Genomic DNA, 25,554 nt, shown 5'->3' on the forward strand with positions numbered 1-25,554 from the left:
GCGTCTAACTAACTGACGGATGGGAGATGCAGGTTCTAGCGTGTCTTTGCATCGTTTAATTTGCCCGTCTGAACGCACCATAAGGGTCTCCATGATGTCACGTGATGTCACGAGCCGTGACACCATATATGTAGACGTGGGTGACTATCTAACTAACGGACGGAAGATGCAGGTTTTCATAGTAAACGCGCAACCTTTGGTCGCAATAAAGACGCACCAGATTGAGTCAAACACATGTTGGGAAGTCTGCTGACTTGCATCATCTTTGGTGTTTAACTGTTCACCTTTTTTGTAGCCTACATTTCCACATACTTTCTGTTTTGTAGCTGAGAATTATTCTATTGGTAATATAATGTCTACTGTATGTATTGCATGTCATTTATTGGGAACACATAACATTATTATAGCAGTATCTCCACTTACACTATTACACATAGAAACAATGGGAATATTGTACCTTGGTAATATTAGTCAATGTAATAATGCAAGTTTTATGTTATTCTTCTATTCTTTAGGTTAGAATTTATTTAAGTGAAGTTTAAGAATAAAGGATAATTGTAAAAATTCACAGGCACCCAGATATTATGAGCTCCAATATTGTAATGTTTTTAGGCATTTGGGTGGTAAAGTGCCAGCCTACCACCAAGGAACCAATTGGGGAGAAAGATTACACAGTAAAACTGATTGGTTGAAACCTGCTGACAAAATGCAAATACTAATATTGTGTAACAGTGCAACACTGCCACCCAGTGCCTCCATGTTGTACATTTGTAAAACATCAAATTGAACTTTGTATCTTTTGATGGTAACTCAAAATCATATGTAAGTGGTATTCCTCCATATATGTGTGAATACACCAGTGCCCTCATTGTAGTGGATAAAGTACTCAACTCCAGTATTTAGGCGATTAGTATCTTGTTCCAGGACATTTTGTGACAAAGAAAGCCAGCAGCTATAGGGATGGAGTCAGGAGACAGGGACCGATCAGCCAGAAGCTATAGGGATGGAGTCAGGAGACAGGGACCGATCAGCCAGCAGCTATAGGGATGGAGTCAGGAGACAGGGACCGATCAGCCAGCAGCTATAGGGATGGAGTCAGGAGACAGGGACCGATCAGCCAGCAGCTATAGGGATGGAGTCAGGAGACAGGGACTGATCGATTTGCTTTCCAAGATGGCAAATCCTCCTGAGCTACTGCTGCTGAACAACCGTTTGATTACTATTTAACTTACTACTTGTTCATTATTTTAGGTGAGAACCTTGTATAAGCCCTACTGTATATGGGTTTCCTTTCTCACCTGCAATTATTTCTGTCTTTTATTATGAATAAAAACTAAAACTACAACTACAAACTCAACAGCATTGTAACGAAGAAATTGACAAGATTTATTGGAAACAGAATGCAGGCTTCTCCTTTTATTTATTGTTGAATTAATTTTGAAGCAAGAAATGTCTACTGAATACCTCAAACAATTAAGGCACTGCCTGTTATCAAATCATTTTCAATACTAGCATGTTTTATCCTGGTGGATTCCAGTCCTTCATATAAAATTAGCTTCACTTTAAGAAACAGCAATTTGGCATCCACTTTTTCTTTCACAAATAGTCACTTCTTAAATTGGAAATGTTCAAATTTCATTAAATTCTTTATAGCAGATACCATATAGCTTCAGATATTACACACGATATGGTAAAGAGCTGAAGATAATGGCTGATGTAAAAAAAAAAAGTACAGTACAGTATCTACACCTGTGCATGTCAGTATGTCTTAGCAGATGCAGTTACAGTAAGCAGCAATGAGCAAAGTACATACACAGTAAATACTGTATCGTGTTACAAATTACAAATTGTCCTTCAATGTGTACAAAATACTGGTGAGTAAAACAATTACTTAATTCAAAGTCACTGATTCTGTATTTTCTAAAGAAAAAGCTACAAATAAACCTACAGTGTGAATAGGCAGAAACACTCTTTATATTATCTCACAGCATATTGTGTTATTGTGTGACATCCTATAATATAAGGACTTGTACAGTATGTACTGTGTGTGTGTCTGGTGATTGACTGAATTGATTGGGAGTTGAATGGAATGTCATGTACCGTCGCTGCTGTTTGAGTCTAATAACAAGTGTCACGCCAACCTCCTAGCACAGAACTCAGCTGTTCCAAGTTCCAACTACCGCTAGGCCAAATAAAGATTCTACATAGTATTTTAAATATTAAAAATCTATTTCGGCATTTCCAAAATCCCCTAAAGAAAACCTAAATCAAGATTTTAAGACACATATTTCAGAAACTTGTAACATATCATCCTTCCCATCTGGAACAGTATGCCTATTTTGGCCAATTTCCTTTTTTTCCCTCTCTCTCTCTGAAAAAACGACCTCCCCACCCCAAGGAATTTAATTAAGTCATGAAGACTTAGAAAAAAATATATATGCTCTTCTAAGAAGGCAACCATTCTTTATAGCTTATAATGTGAACCAAATCTTAAAAATACAATCTAATGTTCTTATTTGCTAAACTGTTAACAATACACTTTGCTCACATTAAAAAAATAACATTTAAAATATGTCCAGCCCATAAAAAGTAATCTATTGTCCCATAATGGTTTTGCTGGTACATTTCTGCACTGTTTGGATTGTGTGTCAAAGTCATTTGTGTTGGATGATATTACAATACATCCTGGGAATAAAATACTGTATGTATGTGTATTCTAGGTTAGACTGTCCTTCAACCATTCAAGAGACTTCTAAGCCGATTTTCACTCTGTCTCAAGACTGTGTCGTGTGAGAAAAGTAGCCGATCTACAAGCTCACATAACGCAGCACATTGTGTTGTAATCTTGCTACATCGTGCAACAGAGCATAAATTGAGTAAAACAGGCTCATGATGTTTTGACGCATTTCACATTTACAGCAGCTTTCAAACATATGTCACATTTATATAATGAGATTAAGCATGAGACATCTCAAGAGTATCCAGAGAGATTCAAGCAGTCATTTTGTTCTTAGTGCTCTATGAGGCCATTTAATGAACATTATGTTGGACATCCATGTGCTTGCATAAGCCCCATAGATATTGATTAGCACATGTAAAACCATCATAAGAATTTGATTGATAAACACATGATATTTACTTATAATGGGGGGGAAGGATATGTGTCATATGGTGAAATAGCTTATTGTATAGTGAGATTTGTCTTTATAATACTTCATTGCCAATGACCAAGTGCCACGTGTGTTATAGAGATGTTGCAAAAGCAATGCCACCCATGATGAGAAACACTATGTTGACCACAGATTGAATATATTGAATATTCCTAAATACATCAACTGCTGGTAAACCTCTCTAAGCTCACACAAATAGATAAAATCCCATCTAAACCTTAGAGTATATATATAGAGAGACGTCACCGAGAGGAAACACTGAAGCGAACCAAATTTGGTGGCCGAAAGTGGTATTGCACTATGGGCCATGGAACTATGCATGGCATGTGCCATACGTGAACGTGCTATTATGCTCCATGCGTGAACGCTATGTTCCATACGTTGAACGCGCTATATGTTCCATGCATGAACGCTATGTTCCATACGTGAACGCGCTATATGCTCCATGCGTGAACGCTATGTTCCATACGTGAACGCGCTATATGCTCCATGCGTGAACGCTATGTTCCATACGTGAACGCGCTATATGCTCCATGCATAAACGCTATGTTCCATACGTGAACGCGCTATATGCTCCATGCGTGAACACTATGTTCCATACGTGAACGCGCTATATGCTCCATGCGTGAACGCTATATATGTTCCATACGTGAACGCGCGCAACGCTATGAACGGCCCAGCACATTCATGTATGGCCCATAACCTGCAGTCCCAGAATGCACTCTGTTCCAACCTGGAAGAACGCCTCATGCGCTGGGTGAGCAACTTGATGAGAGGAGAAATCCGGTGACATCTCTATTATATATAACTCTATGATCTAAACTCATCAAAAACCTAACTTTCAAAATATTGATATGCATAGACTCAGAGGTCAAACAGTGTGTCGTCTCTCACATATAGGTATGGATTGTTTTCCATATGCAGTTAACCCAAAGAACAGAACAGCAACTTAGCATATTGTCCTTGTGTTTGTATTATTAAGCATTTTGCATTTTACTGCACACTAATTATATTGGAACCAGGAAGATAGACAGCGAAAGTCGATAAAGGCTCATTAACCTTGTTTGCTTAAATTACATATAATTTCAATTAATACATAGTGGTACACGTTATTGTATGATTGTGCTGTTAAAAAGATCAAAAGGGTCCTGTGACTGTCATGTTTCATGTCTACTACTGTATGGAAAAAGAGGCTGGTTAAGCTAGAGCCAGTCCAAGCTAGACATGTCTAGGCTAAATTGTGTCAGTTCTTTGTGATGACATCAGATTATGAGGGGGGGGGGGGAGATAATGCTGAAATGACACTCTCCAGACACAAGCAATACTGTAAAAAGTGTAGATGATTTGTGAGTATTGTGAAATGTAAAAACCTTCGCCACCATACATAATCCTCCAGACAGACACTTTTTTATTTGTCTTGTGTTATGTGTTGGAGCAATTACAATGCATTTGGCTGGGAACTACACACTTTCTTCAGACTTTGAAATTGTATTGGTCCAGGAGCCTTTTATTTTATTTTTTAAATTTACAATGGAATCATATTACATAAATGTGACATAAATAGGTATGGAAGTTATAAAACCTTATTTCATGAAATATCACAAGCCTGTTCATACTGTGATATGTATAACCCTTATGAATAAAGTATTAATAAAAATACGTCCCTTTTCAACTGAACAACCTAAAATTCAAAATGAAGGATGATAACCCCGCTACAGACTATTCCAGTTTGTGACTGCATGTTCGCACGCTGCACTTTTTTTGTAGAAAATGTAAATTGTGTATCTTGTCTATTCGGAAATAAAGACGCCCTATAGCTTGCGTGATGCGGGGCTGAAGACCTTGGGCAGAATGGCCTTGCTGTCCTGCTGTGGGTCGGTCGGACACAGGTTACATACATTCAAACTCGTCGATGCGCTGTTTGGTGTTGCCTGAGCGGATCTGTCTAAGCGTCTTGTACTTGTCCCGTCCCGCGCGCACGTTGTCCGCGTGGATGAGGTCGTTCTGGGTTTTCATGGTCTCGTCCCGAGCGTTGGCCAGCTCTGAGCTCAAAGCCTGGTGATAAAAGTAAACAAAATAGTTTTTTGTTAACGGTTGTAACAGCGTGTAAATAAAACAGCCACACGTCACATTTAATTCAGTGGTTCCAAAACTATTTCATGTCGAGGATCCCCCAAATTGACATTTAACAGCCGCCGTGGACCCCCATTTGAAAAGATATGCCAGAGACCCCCATAAGAGAAGATTTTTTACGTAGCAGTCATTCTCAACCCGTTTCATTTCAAGGACCCTCAGTTTGATATGCAATACTAGGCTACGGACCCCCATTGAATGGCATTTCTTCTATTTCTGGGACCCAATTTAATTAATTTAACTCTGAGAGTGTACAAATGGAACCAATTTACCCTAACGGGTACACTCTCAGAGTTACAGACCCATAAGGGTCCATTTTGTTCATAAGAAAAAACTTGCTGTTGACTTGTCTTCAATATTAATATGCAGTGGTGGAAAAAGTACTCTGATGTAGATGAAGTACTCTGTTACAAGTCCTGTATTCAGAATTTTACTTCAGTAAACGTACAAAAGTAATGGCGTCAGAATATACTTACAGTACAAAAGTATTGAATTTCATTTATTTAATTTAAGCTTCACAATGTGTCACGTCACAGACATCGTGACCTGACCGGCTATCATCTATTTTCAAACAGACGAACTAACATGGGCACCCTTGGAGGTGCGACAGGCCTAGCAGGAAGACCATCCCTCTGTATGAAATAATAAAATGAAATGGGGGTTAATTGGTTGATGTAGGCTACTGTGTATGCTATCTAAATCTACAAAGTGACTTGTAGCTAAAAGTTTTCAAATCATTGTGTTGGAGTAAAAAGTAAAAATGCACCTCTGACATACATACTGTAAAGTATTGAAAAATGTAAAATCTCAAGTAAAGTACCTAAAAAAATAGTACAGCACTTGAATACAATGTAGGCTACTTAAGTGCTTAAGTTTCCACCACTGACTATACGTCCCTTCAGTTGAAGTAACCACTTCCTGGGTCTATACGCGAGGGGACGGGACTCACGCAGCGTTGTTTTTGGCAGCAAATTTCTATTTTAGTTTAGTCATAGTCTTTGGACTGAAACTTCATTTAGTTTTAGTCACATTTTAGTCACCTGGAATGTCTTAGTGTTAGTCTAGTTTTAGTCCACTAAATGTCTAAATGACTAAAATGTATTTTGGCGAGTCTTGATGCCGTCGTAATGAGTGATTTTACACTTGCTGAAAATAGCCGATCTACAAGCTCAGATAGATTGGCTATTTTCAGCATGCAACCAAGCGTAAAATTACTTATACTGGATCTCTTGTCCACTAGTCCCTTCCTAACATTTTAGTCTAGTTTTTATTTGTCGACGAAATTGTCAGTATATTTAGTCTTAGTTTTAGTCATCGTAGCTTAGTTTTCATTTAGTTTCCATTTGTTTTTGTCAGTGAAAATAGGTAGTCGACGAACATTTTTCGTCTTAGTTTTAGTCGACGAAAGCAACACTGGACTCACGAGTAGATGCTGCTGCACGCGCTGGTTCTTCTCGGCCTCTGTCATGCGGTCCTCCTCGCTGCGATCGAGGTTGGTGGCAACGGAGGCCGACAGCTCGGCGCTGGCCTCGTACTCGTCGTCATTCTCGTCGTCCTCGTTCTCTCCGGTCACGGGCTGCTGTATGTGAGCCACCATCACTTGGTTCTTCAGCTCGTCTTTGGTCTTCTCCAGGTCCTCCTGCACCATGGTAGCCTGAGAGGGAACAATCGTTTATAGTTCACACAATCAGTGTTTCTGCGAGAGAAACAAGCGACCTGTGGTCTATGAAAAGAAGCCCCGAAAGAAGCGACTTGGCTACATGAAGCACTTACTTTAAAGGTAAGTGATTTCACTAAAACCTTAGGTTTCGTTTTTGGCTGGGACCCAAAACCTTTCGTCCAATCAGGATAGAGAGTCAAAAACGAAACGTAAGGTTTTTTGACCCCCAGGGGTTAACTGGGGACAGGGAGGAACTCCTTATATGGTCAGCACACACTATAGTAGAGAGGATTATCACAACAAAACAAAAAATATAAGTGATATTTGAATTAAGTGAAATCACTGAATATACCTTTAAACTTTCATACATCAGGCTATTTGAAAATAGCCGATCTATCACAACGCTCACAATATGCTCTCCTCAGGAGAGACGTAAACAAAAAAAACATCACAGAACTTTGTGGGTTTTGGAATATTATGGAAGGTTCTGGGTTACCCTTCGTAGTTGAAAAGAGCCAAATGTGAACCAGCGTACGTCACAAATTATTGGTACATTGGTAGTATCATTCTATTATTCATTCTAATCACCAATCATTCATTCAATCATTCATTCATTCCTGTATTTTCAAAATACAGGAACCTTCTTCTGATATCACAATGGGATACGAGATATCTTCCCAGGAAAGAAAACTTCTCCCAGCATGAAGACTGGAGCATGTTGTGGTTGTTGTGTACACTCACACACACACACACACACACACACACACACACACACACACACACACAGACAAAACAAGGTCCTAGGAATGTCCTTCCTTAGTACATCCCAAGGGGGTTGTAAGTAGTTGGTCAGAAAATGTAAACGTTTCACTTGTTTCCTTTTATACACAAGTGTTGAATGATTTACAGAGGACATGAACAGCATGCTTACTAATGAGCAGGAAACATGGTGAATGTCATTTCTAAGTGATATTCTGAAGATCAAATTCTCGATTGTGAGGCTTTGGTACATACTAGTAATCACAGACCCAAATAGCATATTTATCCTCCGGTTTTCATGCATATGCAGACAGACAGTAAATGTGCACTCTGTCAACCACATACTGTACACACATACTGTATGTATGCGCAAAAACACATACAATACACTAATACAGACACATCAACACAAACTAGGGTATTATTCTTAAGCAGAATAGATTCCATGCTACATTTTCTGGGAACTGTGATCATGCACCTTTGTTGCCCTCATTAAGTAATAAAGTGATGAATATTAAATATTTCTCTTTCATATACTGTATAAAATGTCAGACATACCCTCTCTTGCCACTCCAATGCTTCATCCTCCTTCTTCTTCTTGGCATCCTCCAGTAGGGAGATTTTTGAGGTCAGGTCCGCCAACTCTGTGGCCTGAAGGGAAAAGGTTTTCATTTATTTTTCTTGACATGACTTCACATTGGAATATCAGACCGAAAACTCGCCATTTTGCCCCACACAGACACGCGGACACACGCTTTCAATACTTCATATATGGAAACAAGCCCCCGGGGGCCTTTTGTGTTCTCCTTTTAGTATAATTTAGTATAAGAGGCCCCCAGGTTTGTTTTGCATTAGGCCAGGGGTTTCCAAAAGGTGGTCCCTGGAAGTATTGCATGTGGTCCCTGACCATTCATTTAGTAACGTATAGGATGTGTTGATTTAAAAAAAAAAAATCATTCCACTAGAGAAACGGTGAACTGAATGACCCGGTGACCTATGATGACCGTGCATGTAGTCATTTACTGACAAATTGGAGGTCAAGAAATTCAACAGGAAAAGGGAGTAAGAATCTCAAGAGGGGGAAGTGCAGCGGATTGTCTGGTTAAGTTATTATTAGGAAATTATTAGTAGTCAATGGACCATTGGTTGAGAAACAGTTGAATGGGATGCATAGCAGCAAGTGTTACAAAAGCATTAATGTGGTCCCCAGGTTTATTCTAAGTCAGGGTGGTGGTCCCTGGTTCACAATCAGTTGAAAACCCCTGCATTAGGCCACAGACGCTCATAGGTTACGGACCTAGTTCCTAACTATCAAACATTTTGCTGGGAACTCCCTGGAACGTACTCGAGGACCCCTGGATCCCCACTTTCATTAACCACGTTGTCCTATCAAAATATCTCTTCCGGGGTGTCACCAACCAGGTGTTCTTGGTTCTTCATCTGGTTCTCAGACTGCTGAAGCAGAGTGAACTTGGCGTCCTCGGCCATCCTGAGGTCTTTCTCCAGACGTTCGGCGTCCTCGTTGGCGCGCGTCCTCTCCTGTTCCAACTCCAGAGCCTTCTGGGTCTGTTCCTCCAGCTCTGTGTGTGTGTGTGCGGGCAAAAGAACAGCCATGTCATGTTATGACAGTGCATTAACATATTGATGCTTTCTCAACCCATTTTGACCTGAGTTCGATTCTACAAATGTATTCTAAATGCTGACAGTTTTCTGTTTCTATGTCAGTCGTTCTCAAACATTTTCATGTCAAGGACCCCGAGAATTATCTGTAATTGGCGGCCGACCCCCATCTGAAAATATGTAGTTCCAGGGACCCCCCCCCCCCCCCCAGAAGCAAAGATTTGACTTAAAAACGTTCACTCTGAAAGAATATATTCAAAGTTTTGCGCCGCATTTTCACGATTTTTCAAAAATAGCAGAACTACAAGCTCATAGCGCGGCACTGATCTGCTATTTTTCAATAGCTAAAGTATAACATAATGCTTTAAAACACCAAAATGGGTTAACATATTGTGAGGCTTTTTTTAAAGAGCTCGTAGGGATGTCACCCACCTTGTTGGGCTTTCTTCGTCTGCGCCTCGATCTGTTTTAATCGCTCTATTAATTCTTCCTTCTCCTTTTCAATCTTCTCCTTTTCTTTTTCCGCCACCTCCCTTTTCCTCTTCTCGTTCTCCAGCAGAGCCCTGATGGAGACACACCACAGAGTTCAGTGCATGCAGTTGTGGGAGGCACCGCTTGCATCTTAGTTAAAGTTAACGTTAAAGTTAAAATCGATCCCAACTTCTAAACCACACAGAAGGAAAGCTCTGTTTTTTTTTTATTCCACAATGATCAGTGTGATCTGGTCGAATTAGGCCCAAACATGGATATACCAAACAAAGTATTACAAGAACTACTTGAATAAACTTCATCGACTTACTACTTTCAAATTATGAGGGCAATCATTTTGGACGAGCATGTTTTCCGCCATAGGTTTCTAACAAGGAATTAGAACACCTACGTACCTCTCCATCTTCTTGTGATTCTTCTCTTCCCGGGCCTGGGCCTTCATCTGCTGCACCTCGATGGTGTCTGGTTTGCGGCGACGCATATACAGCTCGTGGTTGCCCATGCACAGCGCCAGGATGCGCTTGTTGATTCGAAGTCTCGGAGCATAGAAGATAAAGTCCTGCAATGGCAATAAAACATTACGTATAAGTGTCTTTCAGAAAGGATGTTTAGGCTAATTAATACTTGTGTGCTTTGGTGCAAGTGTTTAACCATTTGAACACTAGCATCTCTATTCCGTGAGCTGGTATATTGGCAATTCGGCCGAAGATATTTAGTGTAGTACAAAAACGGGAGGGGGGGCCTAGTATAGAGCTCTTGGTAATCCTGTCCATCTACTTTATGTATATTATGTGGTTCATAATTCATATGTGAGTTTATTGGACAAGCATGCATTTTATGAGAGATCAGGTACTCACAGGTGCTTTCTTGTCAATCGGTTTAATGACGAACTTCTTGTCATTGAAGGAGATGTTCCTGATTTCACTCCAAGGAAAACCAATTTTGGGCGTCATTCTGTTCATGGGAAAGCAAAACAAAGGCTTTGGGCATGGTTCTTATTTTTTTTGCTTACTTTTGTGACGGACTGTAATTTACGTTTGTAAAAGCCATATCAGAACCTTATTATTTTGCAGTCACTCACTTGTCATTCTGCTCGTAGATGTTTAGTCCTAGGGCATCCACCCCCAGCCAAAGTTCTGATCCCTTCTTGTTCTTGATGCTGAAGTAGTTGACTCCATACATCTCTAGATCCTGAGCAATCTTCAGATACTCCATCATGGATTCCTCTCTTGAGTAAAAAATAATAATGTTGGGTTTTCATAAGGTCAGCAAACGGGTCAGACATGTCAAAGGAATTGGTTTATTTATTACAATTGATCTATTTCATTTTTGGGTTAAGCCATTAATTAGAACTATGCATTGCAGTCAATACGTGTCTCCAGACCTGGATCGCTGATTACTGAGCTGAGTGACTGCTTGGCACTAAAGAGTGGGCAAGCCAAGCTCATACCGTCCAATGACTCAACACATTGTGTCAGTTAAGTGTGAAGGTCTATCCATAGCTATACTAGGCACTGGCCAGCTACTGTAGTCACAGTGTGACCACCATTGTCGCTTCTATAGCCTATATATATCATCTACAAGAATGTGTAAATGTCGGAACCAGTTTCAACATGGCATGTATTAACTGAAAGAGGATGTGCAAAAATGTACATGACCTGACTCTTCAAGAAAACGAGCCTAAGAAAGGAGACAAAACTGCCGTTTACAGTAAACTAAAGTACTAACATAATTAAACTGGCACAAGGCAGATGCTTGACTATCATCATCTTTTCTATTTTGGAGTGTGTACTGCATAACTGTCTTTGTGGGCAACAGTCAATTAATTATCTGCAAACTGGGCAGTAAAAGGTGAGAAGAGCACATTTCAACCCCAAGGACATATTTCTCTCAGATCAGTCCTTGATTTTGCTACCGTTTTGCTACATTCTTGTAGAAGAATTCTTGTACAAGAATGTAGCAAAACAGTAGCAAGATGTAGATGATATAGGCTACCGAGGAACTGCAGGAGATGTCAAGGAAAAGGGGAAAAAAAGGACCCAGATTAACTTTCAGAGCGTTTGTTCTAGATTAAGACTCTGTCAACACCTTGTCTTGGAAGGTAGCATTATGTGGTAGAATTGTGGAATGTGTGACTATACCGCTGGTGCTGTGTGGTTTGAAGTACAATCTAAAATGTTGAAAACTGGTGTAGCTTCCCTGAAGCCTGAACAGAAAGACTTCTTTGTGGTTAGCTGGTGCACTGAAATGAGTTGAGATGCAGGTTGAGCTCAAGAACGCGGGGAGCCGTGTGTGTGTGTGTGTTACCTAAGCATTCCCTTGTGTTCTTCATGCCACACCTGAATCCTCTCCTCCCATTGCTCCTTGTTGAGCTTATGCTGGTCCAGCACTCTGAAAACATGAAACACACACAGTATGATGACGAGTGCATCGAGTCACGCAGGGAAAGACTGAATATTACAAAAGTACCGCCTGAAACATATCCTTCACGTCTACATCGGTAGCTCTATTCGAGCTTGTTTAATTTAACCCATTTTGACCTGGGAACGATTCTACAGATGTCTTCTAAATCCTGACAGTTTTCTTGAAATACCCCATATTTCTATGTCAGCGGTTAACGTTTGCTGTGAAAGAATATATTCAAACATTTGGGCCGCATTTTCACGATTTTTCAAAAATAGCAGACCCACAAGCTCGTAGCGCGCCACTCCGTGGCGCACTATGAGCTTGTAGATCTGCTATTTTTCAATAGCTAAAGTATAATAGAATGCAAGCGGTCCCTTCAGTGAGATGGACAGACGTGCAGATACTCTTTAACTTGCAGCTAAGCGAGGGAGAGGCATGGCTGGAAAGTTCAGACATGAATTCACTTTGATAATGCTAAGCAGGATGTTTAAAGCTAGCTTTTTGTTGGTTAAGCCAGTGGCTCTCGACCATTTCAGGCCGCGAACCACCAAAATAATCATATTTGAACCGGGGACCCCAGTCCCCCATCCCCCCACCCTGATAAGCACTCGGAATGTCGGGAGTTGAGGCGTTCAATTTAGCTTGACTCGGTTCCACAGATAACTATTGTGAAAATAGCAGATCTACAAGGTCACAACTCTCTCTCTCTCAAACAGAGGGACTGACCTCTGAGGGAGAAGTTTGTCACCGGACAGGTATCCCGTGGTGTGGACATCCTTGTTGTAGTCGGCGTACTTGGCCTGCACGGCGTACGACGCCAACAGGACGGCCGTCTCCGGAGGGCAGTAGATGTCGTCGTTCAGGATTCCCTCTTTCACCTGCAGGAAGAATAGCCGCTGCGTGGCGTCTTGGATCAGCTCCTCGGAGACGTCCTCGGGGTAAAACTTGCCCCGAAACTTAAACAGCAGCGGGCTCTCTTTCCTTATATCCTGGGCTGTTACCTATAGGGCGAGGTGTGACACAGGTGGTAACACTTTACTAATGAAACTTAAACAGCAGCGGGCTCTCTTTCCTTATATCCTGGGCTGTTACCTATATAGGGCGAGGTGTGACACAGGTGGTAACACTTTACTAATGAAACTTAAACAGCAGCGGGCTCTCTTTCCTTATATCCTGGGCTGTTACCTATAGGGCGAGGTGTGACACAGGTGGTAACACTTTACTAATGAAACTTAAACAGCAGCGGGCTCTCTTTCCTTATATCCTGGGCTGTTACCTATAGGGCGAGGTGTGACACAGGTGGTAACACTTTACTAATGAAACTTAAACAGCAGCGGGCTCTCTTTCCTTATATCCTGGGCCGTTACCTATAGGGCGAAGGTGAGACACAGGTAGCACTTTACTGATGTTCCACGCGAGCGACAGAGCTTTTATAGTGTAGTGCCTTTTTCAATCAAGGACGTTTTACGGCTAGGGATTATAATGATTAAACATTAAACAAACAATACGGTTTATAGTCGATTAATACAATTGGTTACATTATTAATTGATTATTATTTATTTTGTCCATTCAAATCTGGATACAGTTTTCTAAACATTGATTTAACCCATTTTGGGCGGGAACCCCTTTTGGTGTTTTAAACGTTGTTATAATTTAGCTATTGAAAAATAGCAGATCTATAAGCTCATAGCTCATAGCTACGAGCTTGTAGGTCTGCTATTTTTGAAAAATCGTGAAAATATTTATTTCAGAAAACTGGAGGATTTAGAAGAACTTTTCTTTAATGTCAAGGTCAGGCCTAAATGGGTTACGGAATAAATGTTTCATGTAGGCCTATTATCTATTGTATTTATTCTATTTACAGTGCTATACATAGTCATAGGCGAGAGGATTCACACATCATCATAGGCACTATGATGTGTGAATCCTCACGTTACTTATATTCTCACGTGAAAATAAACCTTTCTTTTGGAAAATATGGAACTTTTTTTAATGGGCCACACAGCAGACGATCTATTAAAGGCGGTTCAATTAAATCAATTTACATTTTTAAACGAGCATCTGTACATAAAGCAATATTTCACTTTCAAACATGTTTGGAGTCATTTTAACTACGTCTACGCTGGCTTTTGTGAGCACCCCAGACCGTTTGATTCAGTATTTAAATATTTGATATTCATAATTTATCAGACACGCCCCCTTACCATTCAAACTCAATTTTAACCATGTTAGATTCATTGAAAACACCCCTCCTTGGTTCGGATGACTGATAATGTCTTTCTTATGCACAAGAGGGCCAATAACTGTTTTCGTTCATTTTATAATTTTTCGTTCCCATTTCCAAAAACATTATAAATACGTAAAAAAAAATGTAATTGAATTAATAAAGAGCAACATTTTGGCAAGTGTCTGACAGTGTGCGGGACCTTTACTTTGTTTTTCAAAGATACCCTTTTTTTAAAGTAATTGAAAAAATACAGCCCCCTCACGCATTACGGCCGAGCTACAGTCTGTGAAAATAATGCGCGTGCGAAACCCTCCTGGCTACACCTGATCTATGTGGGGCGCGCATATTTGCTCCTCTGTCTCCATTGGGGGAATATATATCTGTGCACGTGGGGGCATACGCACTTGAAAAAAAGACCCGATCCTATTTTTAGAGCATGCGTATCTGGGCCTATCCGCGTGTCTGGTGTAGCCAGACATTGACATACGTTGGATCTTTCCTAACGCGATGTACGTGCACTCGGTGTAGCTCGGCCGTTAGAAGGACAATATCAGTCACCAGATCCATGGACATGTAGGCCTATGTGTTTTCAATTAATCTAACATGGTTAAAATGGAGTTTGAAAGGAAGGGGTGGGTGTGTCTGATAAAATTAATATCAAATATCTAAATACTGAATCAAGCAACTTAAAAACTCTTAAAAAGCTCACGAAAGCCAGACAGCCAAACGTGTGAAAGTTAAATATCGCTGCTAATTCATGTTTTGGCTAAACAAGTTGCTTGACAAAGGAAAAAAGCACTCACCTTCTTATTGAGCTTCAGCCATGTAGAGAAACCCTTTGTATCCTGGTATTGGAGGCCAAAGTACCATACCTCACGCAATCCAATTGTCTTTACAACCTAAAAAAATAATATATATATTGAAAAGGTGTAAATATAGCTTATTTGAAAATTCACAATTTCAGCATTTCACATTGTCATAAGTTTAGCTTCACATGAGTTCCATGAGCAGTGAACCACAGTTTGGGGGCTAAGTGTCTTGCTCAGGGATTCCTCCACACATTGCCTGGGCCAGGAATCAAACCTGGGAACATTATGTTTCCCAGGTAGGCTACCCATTCATCTATGACTGCCCTGCATAACTTTAGTGATTGATGTGTACCAATTTGTGTGGGCTTTGGACAAAATCTGCATTACTAGTGACTGCTGTCACAGGCCTAATGGTGAATTTTATTTTATGGTATTTTATGTTGTATATAATGTAATCTGCCTTGTAAGGATCTGGAGTGTATTGGTAAATGGTAAATGGTGCATTTATATAGCGCCTTTATCCAAGGCGCTTTACAGAGATTGTGCATTACATTCACCCACACATTCATACACCGATGGCAGCGGAAACCATGCAAGGCACCAACTAGCACATCGGGAGCAATTAGGGGTTCAGTGTCTTGCTCAAGGACACTTCGACAGTAACTCTGGGGGAGCCCGGGTTCGAACTGGCAACCTTACGGTTTTTATCCAGGCACTCTACCCCTGAGCCACCGCCGCCTATTAGTCAGTTTGGTATTCACTTGATCATTGTTTGCAAATGCAAACCGTCATGTCGGTTTATTGTAATTGTTTATGTAAACTGTAAAAAAGTGTCCTTAAGTCCATATGGGCTGGGCTTCTTCGGAAGCATGACACTTAAATAAAGAATCAATCAATCAATCAATCAATCACTATAGCAGCACAATGTGCGTTCAAGCCAAACATGTTCCTCAGGTGATAATGGCCCCTACTGATTTTGATGACTCACTCAATGGACTTTCCTCTAGTCTAGCACCATACAGTAGGACATCATTTCCAATTGCACACATGATTTCTCAAAATCTATATTGGTCAGATTCCAATTAATGAAATGTACTGCACTCAGCAAGGATGAACCGTACTGATTTTGGTGACCCCATCATAATCAGTGCATGGTTGCAGCAAGATAATTCCTCCTACCTGGTCAAAGAGCTGCTTTCCCGTTGTATTGGGCTGAATGGCGAACTCCAGTTCTGCATCCATCGTGGTCACTCTCACGCTAATCTGTAGACGGTCACAAAACCAAAGGCGAGACAAATAAATTGATCGTGACGTTATGAAATTATCACTCCTAGATTTAAGAGAGACAATTTATGTTCATGCGTCTGAACCAAGGGGCCAGTGAGGCTTTCCAACGTTGAAGCACGGGGCCCTAGTGGTAAGAGGAAGGACTGCAGGCGGACCCGTGGATTCATGGCGAGGAAACCCCGTGCAGCTGGGCTTTAACATTGAGCACTCGGTTGCTCAGTTTACTTTTTTCGCACTCAAAAAAGAAAAAAGAAAAGTATTAGATTAAATGTGTGTTTTCAATTAATCTAACATGGTTAAAATGGACGAATAACGTCAGTTACGTTACTGACGTTATTGAAGTTACAATGAGTTTATATAGGAGAGGGGGAGTCTGACAAAATGTATTGAATAATATTGAATCAAGCAGCATCAAAACTAACTGGGGTGCACACAAAATTCATTGTAGACATTGAAGTGTTTTAAAGTGAAATACCCCTTTAAGAGGTTAATCCGATTAATCAATTTAGTCAACTATAAAGAATCAATAATAATTGTTCTGTCGACTCATTGATATTATGGCAGAAATGAAAAACTTCTCCATTATTCACTTAACCAATATGTCTGAGTCATATGTCAGGGGCTTTGTCAGAGTACCCGTTGTACCCGTCTGTCTGTGTGTGTCCCTTTTGTGCCCATAATATGGAGATGTCAGTTTCTAATTGTGTTTGTCCACCTGTGTCCCTTTTATGCCAATATATCATGGAAATATCTGTATCGGTCAGTCCTTGTTCCTTTGATGCCCAGCATTGCCCACATATGGAGACTCCTGATGTCATCAGTTTATGCCCATACATCATCACTCAACTAATATATGTGGGCCATTTATCCGTTTTAATTTCACATTGTTCCTATTGTATCCGCTCATGTCTATGTGTCGTCGTCAATCATCACTTCCGATTTCAAAACGTTATCGTCGTGTCATTCTGACACGGTAGTTAAAGAAAAAGATAATGTCCCTTGAGAGATACCATAGAATCTCCTACAAACATGGCAGTCTGACTGACTTGACTGTCTCTCTCTATAGAAGTGAACTTATCTGCAGGAAGTAACCACATCCTCTGGTGGCTATGAGCCTATGAGGCAGTGCCACAGCATGCTGTACTCTCCCCCGAGAGCAGCTTTAACATCCTGTTATGTAGCACACTACTTGTCAGTGTGTTAATTTCTTTTCTCAAGTGCGGTAGCAGAATTTCATGGCTTAGTACTATATAGGAACAGATTGCTTGATTGCGAGGTCTGATATTTTGCAGAGACACTTACAGAAAACACCACGTGAAACAAAGGTTCAAAAGATGAGAACGCAATCGGTTTAGTTCGCAAAAAAAGAGTACATGCTGAGTATTTGTATTCTCGCTCTCACTATGTTTTCTACCCATTTTGGGGCGGGAGCCCCTTTTGGTGTTAGCATTTCGCTATGCTTTAGCTATTGAAAAATAGCAGATCTACAAGCTCATAGAGCGCCACCGAGTGGCTCGCTACGAGCTTGTAGGTCTGCTATTTTTGAAAAATCGAAGAACGACTGACATAGAAACATAGCTTTTTCAGAAAACTGTCGGGATGTAGAAGACATTTTTAGAATCTGATCTCGGGTCAGAATGGGTTCATAATATACCGCACTGTGTAAAGCGATAAACTATGTAGGCATTTCCCATCCTCTCAGAGATGACAAAAACGTCACTATGCCTGTATGGCAAAAAAAATAAACGGCGACTGAGGCCCACGCCTGGTCTGACCCAACAATGGTATGCATTATTTTCCAGTTGTGCCGGCTGATTAGAGCTGCGTTCTTTCCCATTTGTGTCAGCAGCCCCATTTTACTGCCCAGGACACTTGTTACGCTGCCACGTCCTGTCGTCACTAGCTGCACACAGAGGAGAGCAGCATGGAGGGGAGAACAGTTATGGTTGGAGTGACGCCTACATTCTGTGCTTTGCCCTTAAGCACCACTTGGATGCCAAAAGGGCATCATGGCATCTCTTATTAGGATGACATGGTACACACACACACACACACACAGTGAAGTCCTCGGTGTTAAGTGAACTCTGGTCTCTCGGAGTTACAAATTGATACATCTAACACAGAGGATTTACTGTGTATATTGTATAACATGGAGATTACCCTCATCATGCAGACTAGACAGACGCTTTCCTGAATTAAAAGAGTTCATCTTGCGAACTGAACTGAAAAACAATTCGGCCTGATAAGGGTGGAAACACTTAAGACACTATTATTAGCACATGCACAACACCCCACTCAGGATCCGGAGGACCACGGATAAGGGTGTGTGTGTGTGTGTGTGTGTGTGTGTGTGTGTGTGTGTGTGTGTGTGTGTGTGTGTGTGTGTGTGTGTGTGTGTGTGTGTGTGTGTGTGTGTGTGTGTGTGTGTGTGTGTGTGGGGTGAACAATATCCTTTATTTTATTGTTTACAAAATACTGTGACCACCAAACATACAGGTAGTTGCTTTAGTTGCTGATGTGATTTATAATTATTAGCTATTGCATTGTGAAAGATGATGTTAACTTATAACTGATGAAAGATGTATGAACGTGTATGTATCCACTGCACTTTATACCCATTACACAGATTGGATAATACAATTTTGATATAGCAGGGATGCGAAGATTACACTGATTCACTGGTTCAATTAGTTCATAGTCAATGCAGCCAGATGAATGAATGCCACCTTATACCCACTTGATCAAGGTTGGAAGGTCAAGCAATGATAATAATGATATTAATAATCAATTTAAATACTCATTTCCAGCTGCAGATTTGGAGGACCTCCAGAATCCAAACTACTGTAGTAAAACCCTTATTCCACAAACATAAAGTCCTCCCCTCCAAAATACATATCACATTTTCCATAGACATCTTCCATAGACAAATGCATATCTCATAGATGAGCACTTACTCTTAGTCGTTTGATTTTACGAAGCTATTTTGCAGATGTTCCAAGTATAAAACCAGTCCATATCAAGTTTGCTGTTTGTCTCTACCACGGCAAGCTTACAAACTGTTAATCTGCTGCGCTATGTTGTGCACTGCAGAATTATTTTAATCCCTTGCCCGCATACCTCTGTGTTTTCCAGTTCACCATCTCTGGTTTGCCATTCTTTGTTAAATTGCTGGTGTTCCTAACGAGAACATTTTATCTGCAATGCTTTCAACATGCAGGGGTTCCGTGGTAAGTTACAGTATGCTTACATTTTGTGTGAAGAGTTCATTCTGTTGATAAGATTGATCAAATAAGGGATTAACTATCATTTTGATTCTTCACCAGTTGTGACAAGACACAAGATGGAATGATGCTGAAAATAATCAGTAAAACATATCATGATGATACTAATGGTTAAATTGCTATCGTCATGAAGGCCTGTTGAAAGATACTGTGCTGTCATTTTTAATGTAAGCTTTTGAAAGACGTTCATAATGTCAGAGGGAACACAGCGTAATTTATAGTGTGTTCAGTGTTTTTAAAGCATGCGTTATTAAGAATGGAATGTCTGTGCCTGAGTCAATGTACTGTTTCGGGGTCCTTTTTAGCCAATGATAAACCAGCTAAACTACTGGAAAGTGCTATGTTCAAAACGTTTAAGTTAACTGCTCATTTGAGCACAAATATATGAATACAAAAATAAACATAGGCCTGTATCTTTATCATGTGTTTTGTATTGGAGGCTACAGCAGAACCAGCAGCACCATGCTGGGTGTTTCAGGGAGGAGAGGAGGTAGCTGTGAAACCCCATATAAGGCAGCAGGCTAGAAAACTACTAGAAAGGAACTGATGCAATTGCAGAGACCTTGAGTCACAACATGACTTCCTTGGGAAATTGACGTGTTGCCAAAAGTAGTCCAGCAAAGGAATAGTTTCTCAATAAGCACTGTTTTTGTGAAATGCCAGAACGAAAATAATGTTGGCAACTAGGCTACTTGTCAAACTTTAAACGGCAAATGAGAATAAAAACTAAAATCCGGCGAGAGAAAAAACAAACTAATAATGAATTACTTTCATTAATAAAGTAATGCGGCTACACAATTCTAGAGACTATGCAAAAACATTATTCAATCAACATGTACATTTCAGAATAATTGTGCCATGGAAGTGCAAAGAGAAAATCACAAAATGTCAGATTATTTATACTGCTTTAACCACAAATCCTGTCCTGCTGAGCACTGATCCCTCCTTCCTAAGGGCGTACCTCGGCTTTACCACCTCAATGACTCTTACATTTCAAAGCTTCCTCCTTTCACATCTTATGCCTCATTTACTGCACCTTGGCACTGTGAGCTCTTTAAGACTCAAAGTTACTTAAAGTTTAAGTAAATCCCTGGTTGCGTTGGTCATAATATCATGTCCCGTTCTAAAACGGGTGCTGATAATCTCTGGTGTGATTATGTTTGTTTATGTTGTTTCGTCTTCTTGCATTTCCCAGTCTCTGTCCTCCCCTATTCGCTTGTTCCTAACGATTAGTTTCTTCCAGCTGTGGTCCTGAACACCTAACCAACCTATAGGCACTAGTTTGTATCTTCATTGCATATTGTATGCTGTGAAAGATTCATCTGGCATACCTTCGTGTTATAACGTATACTGTAACTTCTTTATATAACTTCTTCCACTCAAACTCAAATAGTTTGAGAACATTAGTTTCCGGCCATGTTCTACTTGCTACACTACCTAAAGCATTTCCTCTTATCTAAGGGCATTGCTTTGTTCCGAGCAGACTTGTTTGTTCCAAGAGTCAAGGCCTCTATGACAATGCATTTTCCCTACAAGAATCCCCATGTCTACAGCAGGCAGACTGTGTTTACTCTACTGAACTGCATTTTCTGGCGTCCATGTCTGTCCAGTTGGTCAAGTGTAGCTGCAACACTAATACTTCAAGTGCATTTTATTGCTGAAGGTGCTAAAGCATGTTATGCCATTGTGATGTCACCTACGCATTTTTGGTAGATGCTGTTTTTCTTTTCATAACTTTGTTCATTTGTATACTAAAATCAGACCCATCTGAACTGAGTGGTACTGTACTGTACTCGTGCTGTAGAACTGTACTGTACTGTACTGTACTGTACTGTACTGTACTGTACTGTACAAGCCCTCCTCCCTGGCTGTGTGTGTGTGTGTGTGTGTGTGTGTGTGTGTGTTAGGCTGCACAACAGTGACACTTGGTGGTCAACAAGCGCTATTTCCGTACTCAGACGGACAGACACAGCGGCAGATCCAGCCAGGGACACACATTGCTGTCTATAGGAGTGGCTAGCAGCACCACTTTTAAGGAGCCTCCTTTTGTCAAACAACCTTTTGGGTGGATTTACTGCTCTGATTAACTGATAGCCCACAGCATGAGGCAAGGTTGTCCTGATGACTGATACTGATAGGGGGGGGGGGGTGTGTGTGTGTGTGTGTGTGTGTGTGTGTGTGCACGTGCACATATACGAGCTGATTGTTCTAGAATAGATGTATTTACTGAAAATGTAACAGAAAAAATAGTGTATGTGCTATAGTGTACTCTAATTGAGTGTGCACAATGCACTGACTACAGAGCCCGACCGATTATTTGACTTGTTGACGACATCGCATCAGTATCTGCAATTATGCAGTCAAGGTGTCCCGATTTTTAGCCACAGTCTATCTGGTGGTGTCGACCATTTTCAAAAATAGCTAATCTACAAACTCGCAACATGGTGATGCATGGTGAGCGTGTAGATCTGTCATATGTCATTTAATAAGACTAAAGCCCAAACCACACCAGTTGCAACTAGTCACAACTCCTTACAACGAAACAGTTAAAAGGTCAACCAAATCAATGCAACTACTTGCAACTGCCATTGGGGATCATGGTTGCATGTTGCAAGGAGTTGTGTGGCGAATCATTGGTGCAGTTTGGGCCTTAAATAAAGGGTTGAATAAAATACAGTTCAGTTTGTGTGTATTTCATATTTACTTGTTTGCCTGTTCATTGTATACTTTAAATTATTTTCTTATGTTATTTAGTCTAATATAGTATAATTAAATACTTCATATATCAAAATGTTATGAGTATATTTTCATTAATTTGTATGCTTATAAGTTAAACGTTGGTTATCATTGTTCTAGGACAGTGGTTCTCAAAGTCCAGGAGGGGTTCCAGGTGGTCCAAGGCAAGATCTTAGATCTGCTATACATTTTTAGCAATATTTTTGAAACATTTTAACACCACAAATCTTGTACACACAGTTAATGATGTGGACAATGCTGTAAACAACACAAATCCCACAACATATTTTCACATGGGGATCCATGGACAAATTCATATTGATGTGGGTATCCAAAATCAGGATTCAGCATCAGTCCCAAAGCTCTGGCACTGGTCAGGCATTGACATCAAAGATAAGATGTATGGGGTTCAGTGAGGAATTCTCAACCTGTGCACATGATGGGACAATGCACAATCTCATTGGCACCTGACAGCGTATATCTAACGCCCGGGATTTGAACTCGGGCCTCCCACGTGAAAGTCCAACATCTTAACCACTAGTCTAAAGGGATATCCCTATGGACCGGAGGAGATATTAGACTATTGAGGCCATCAGGCAGAGGCTCTGAGCCACACTGCTACATATAACAGATCGGAGACAGTTCAGAGTCCTGGGTACATTAGCCCTAGCCCCTCCACCCTTAGACAGGAAGCCATTTTTAGCTGTCATCTAATAGTGTATTCTTTATTTTTTTTGTTTTTTAAAGGGGGAAAATGTTAAGAATTCTTCTATCTTGAATGCTCACATGGCCTGGGTGAGAGAGGGTTTAAAAAGTGTAGTTTAGATAGAAAGCACATAGAGGAAGCAGCACCACTCTTGCTTATAGCCATGACTTTACTGTATACTGTATGAGTATGAATCGGCCCTTAGTAGGTGTTTTCTCTTATTGCTCAACATCAGCATAATGGCTGTTATACAATTTCCAGATTTGAGTGTGTATAACTGTATAATAAAGAAAACGTGCTATCCAGGGAAGTTTTAGCAAACAAAAGTACACAAGAAAATGAGTTGACAGAACTATGACCTTTGGTAACATTGTGTTTGTTGTTTGCATGAATGGGCATGCAACGTCATTTGGGCCTACCGGTATGCTAAAAAAGCAATGATTTAAAAAAAACCCAAAAACTATAAAGTATGGCTGTTATTATTCATTGAGGTAGAATAGATGGAATTAGGATTTATTATGTATGTATGAACAACACATTAACTTACTGAGACAATAAACTGCTGGCCCAGAAACGCGTCAACCATGTTAACAAAAATGTGGTAATAGTTCAGTTAGTCTGTTCCCAAACACAAATTGCCACTCAGTTCTATATAGTAGGCTACAGTGATGTCATGTAATGTACATTTTAAACTGCACCACAAATAGAAGAATACCCATTTTGTGTATAAATATGATGTCTAAACTGTAGCCTATAGGCCTATAATAAGGAAATAGCCTATATAAGGCAATAATTTGGTTGGTATGGCTTTTAGTTTCAAACCAGAAGAGGCAACACCACTCTCCTAGGCACTAGTCACTTTTTCCATCTGTGCGTGTTATTTTTTTATGAATCAGTAGGCCTACTGTATCACAGGCAAATAACTACAACTAATTTTCCTCATGATCGTTCTCAACAATTAGTTGTAGTCCGTTTAACACACTGGGCGGAACCCCAACATGATAAATCAAATCCCTCGTTGCTAGAGTTAGTTCAGCACATTGTAAACGAGAGGCCTAGTTTGTCAGGCCACAAACTCACTTCCGTTCATTTATTCTTCAGCTATATTTAGCATGATGAGCAAATGTGATTTGAAACTTTTTCAGTTGGGAATGGGATCCGCCCTGTTAGTCGCATTAAAGTATTATAATCCACGTAGCCTAAATCTGTGAATAGCCTATTATAGATAAATCTGATGAAAATAAAGTAATGATGATGAACGCACGCGCGCGCGCGCACACAGAGAGAGAGAGAGCGAGAGAGAGAGTCAGAGAGAGATAGAGGGAGGATATTTGAATATAACAGACTGCGCAGGCAATGGCATATAGAATGAAAATATATAACAGTTAGATCTTACCGTCTTAGGCATTTCTGCTTCGTCCCGGCTCTGATTTATTATTGGAAAAACAAAAACAAAAAAAAGTTAAATTGCGCAGAGAAACCAAACTAACGGGACACGAAGAAACTTTTGCCCATCAGAACAATGGCATGGAATGTAACGTCCTCGCGACTCGCAACAAACTTATTTGCGCTGAGCGACTATTATCAATATCTCTCTATATATATATAAGCTGTTCTCCAGGTCAGCCTAGTGTGAAACGTTTGTCCGCTAGTACAGGCTGTAACTGATTCTTTGTTTGGTGTTGTGTGGAGGATTCAGTGGAAAGCAGAGGGGGCTGCCCGCTTGATTTCCTGCTAACGGTACTGTGGCTGAAAAACCACACCCAAGCCAATGACAGGACCCGCACAGAAAATGAGTTTTCGGGCAGCAGACTCCGCCTGCAGCCGCATCGACTGGGATCTATTGGCAGTCGCAGTTTACCCGATCCGGTCCAGAGCGGATACGGAACCGGTTTGAGTACCGTGGCGTGCATGTATGTGTGTGCGGAAACCACCGGATACAGTAGGCGGGTTCCAGAGCGGATCTGAGAACTGAGCGGTGAATAGAAACCATGGCTGGTGACGCGAGGTTAGCCAAAAAATCTCCTCATCTAATGCTGATGATGTGCCGTTTATTTAATCATTATCTCGCCGTTATTATATTACGGTATTCACATCACAATTTCAAAGTGTCAGCTTGTGTTATGAAAAACAAATCCATCCTGACGTTCAAACAGCAATGCGGTTCTCTAGAATAATAATATGCCGAGGAAGAAACATTTTGTTCACATTGACTATAGATGTAGCCTACTGGTCATTCATTCACAGCTAATGCTGGCATGGTTTCCTTT

At 40.5% G+C, this 25,554-nt stretch overlaps 1 protein-coding gene across 1 annotated transcript; it reads right to left on the reverse strand.

Annotated features, from left to right (window-relative positions):
* Positions 1 to 1,385: 1,385 nt before the first annotated feature.
* LOC310868241 (moesin-like) lies at positions 1,386 to 25,034 on the reverse strand. The gene is made up of 13 exons (XM_083778577.1): positions 24,681 to 25,034; positions 16,454 to 16,537; positions 15,269 to 15,364; positions 12,964 to 13,238; positions 12,139 to 12,222; positions 10,913 to 11,059; positions 10,689 to 10,785; positions 10,227 to 10,390; positions 9,775 to 9,905; positions 9,142 to 9,302; positions 8,281 to 8,373; positions 6,727 to 6,957; positions 1,386 to 5,225 (listed from the first exon to the last, which is right to left on the reverse strand). Exons 1-13 carry the CDS (start codon positions 24,690 to 24,692, stop codon positions 5,061 to 5,063), a joined length of 1,740 nt encoding a protein of 579 aa, XP_083634703.1. The 5' UTR covers positions 24,693 to 25,034; the 3' UTR covers positions 1,386 to 5,060.
* Between the last annotated feature and the right edge of the window lie 520 nt (positions 25,035 to 25,554).

Source organism: Protomyctophum parallelum (assembly GCF_964188405.1).
Source record: "Protomyctophum parallelum genome assembly, chromosome: 1".
Classification (NCBI taxonomy): domain Eukaryota; kingdom Metazoa; phylum Chordata; class Actinopteri; order Myctophiformes; family Myctophidae; genus Protomyctophum; species Protomyctophum parallelum.

What these genes read in the sequence shown, in the direction of transcription:
- LOC310868241 (XM_083778577.1), bottom strand. An exon ending in GAAAGCAGCTCTTTGACCAG is followed by an intron (nt 15,365 to 16,453) that starts GTAGGAGGAATT and finishes TTATTTTTTTAG; the next exon opens with GTTGTAAAGACAATTGGATT. An exon ending in GAACACAAGGGAATGCTTAG is followed by an intron (nt 11,060 to 12,138) that starts GTAACACACACA and finishes TTTTTACTCAAG; the next exon opens with AGAGGAATCCATGATGGAGT.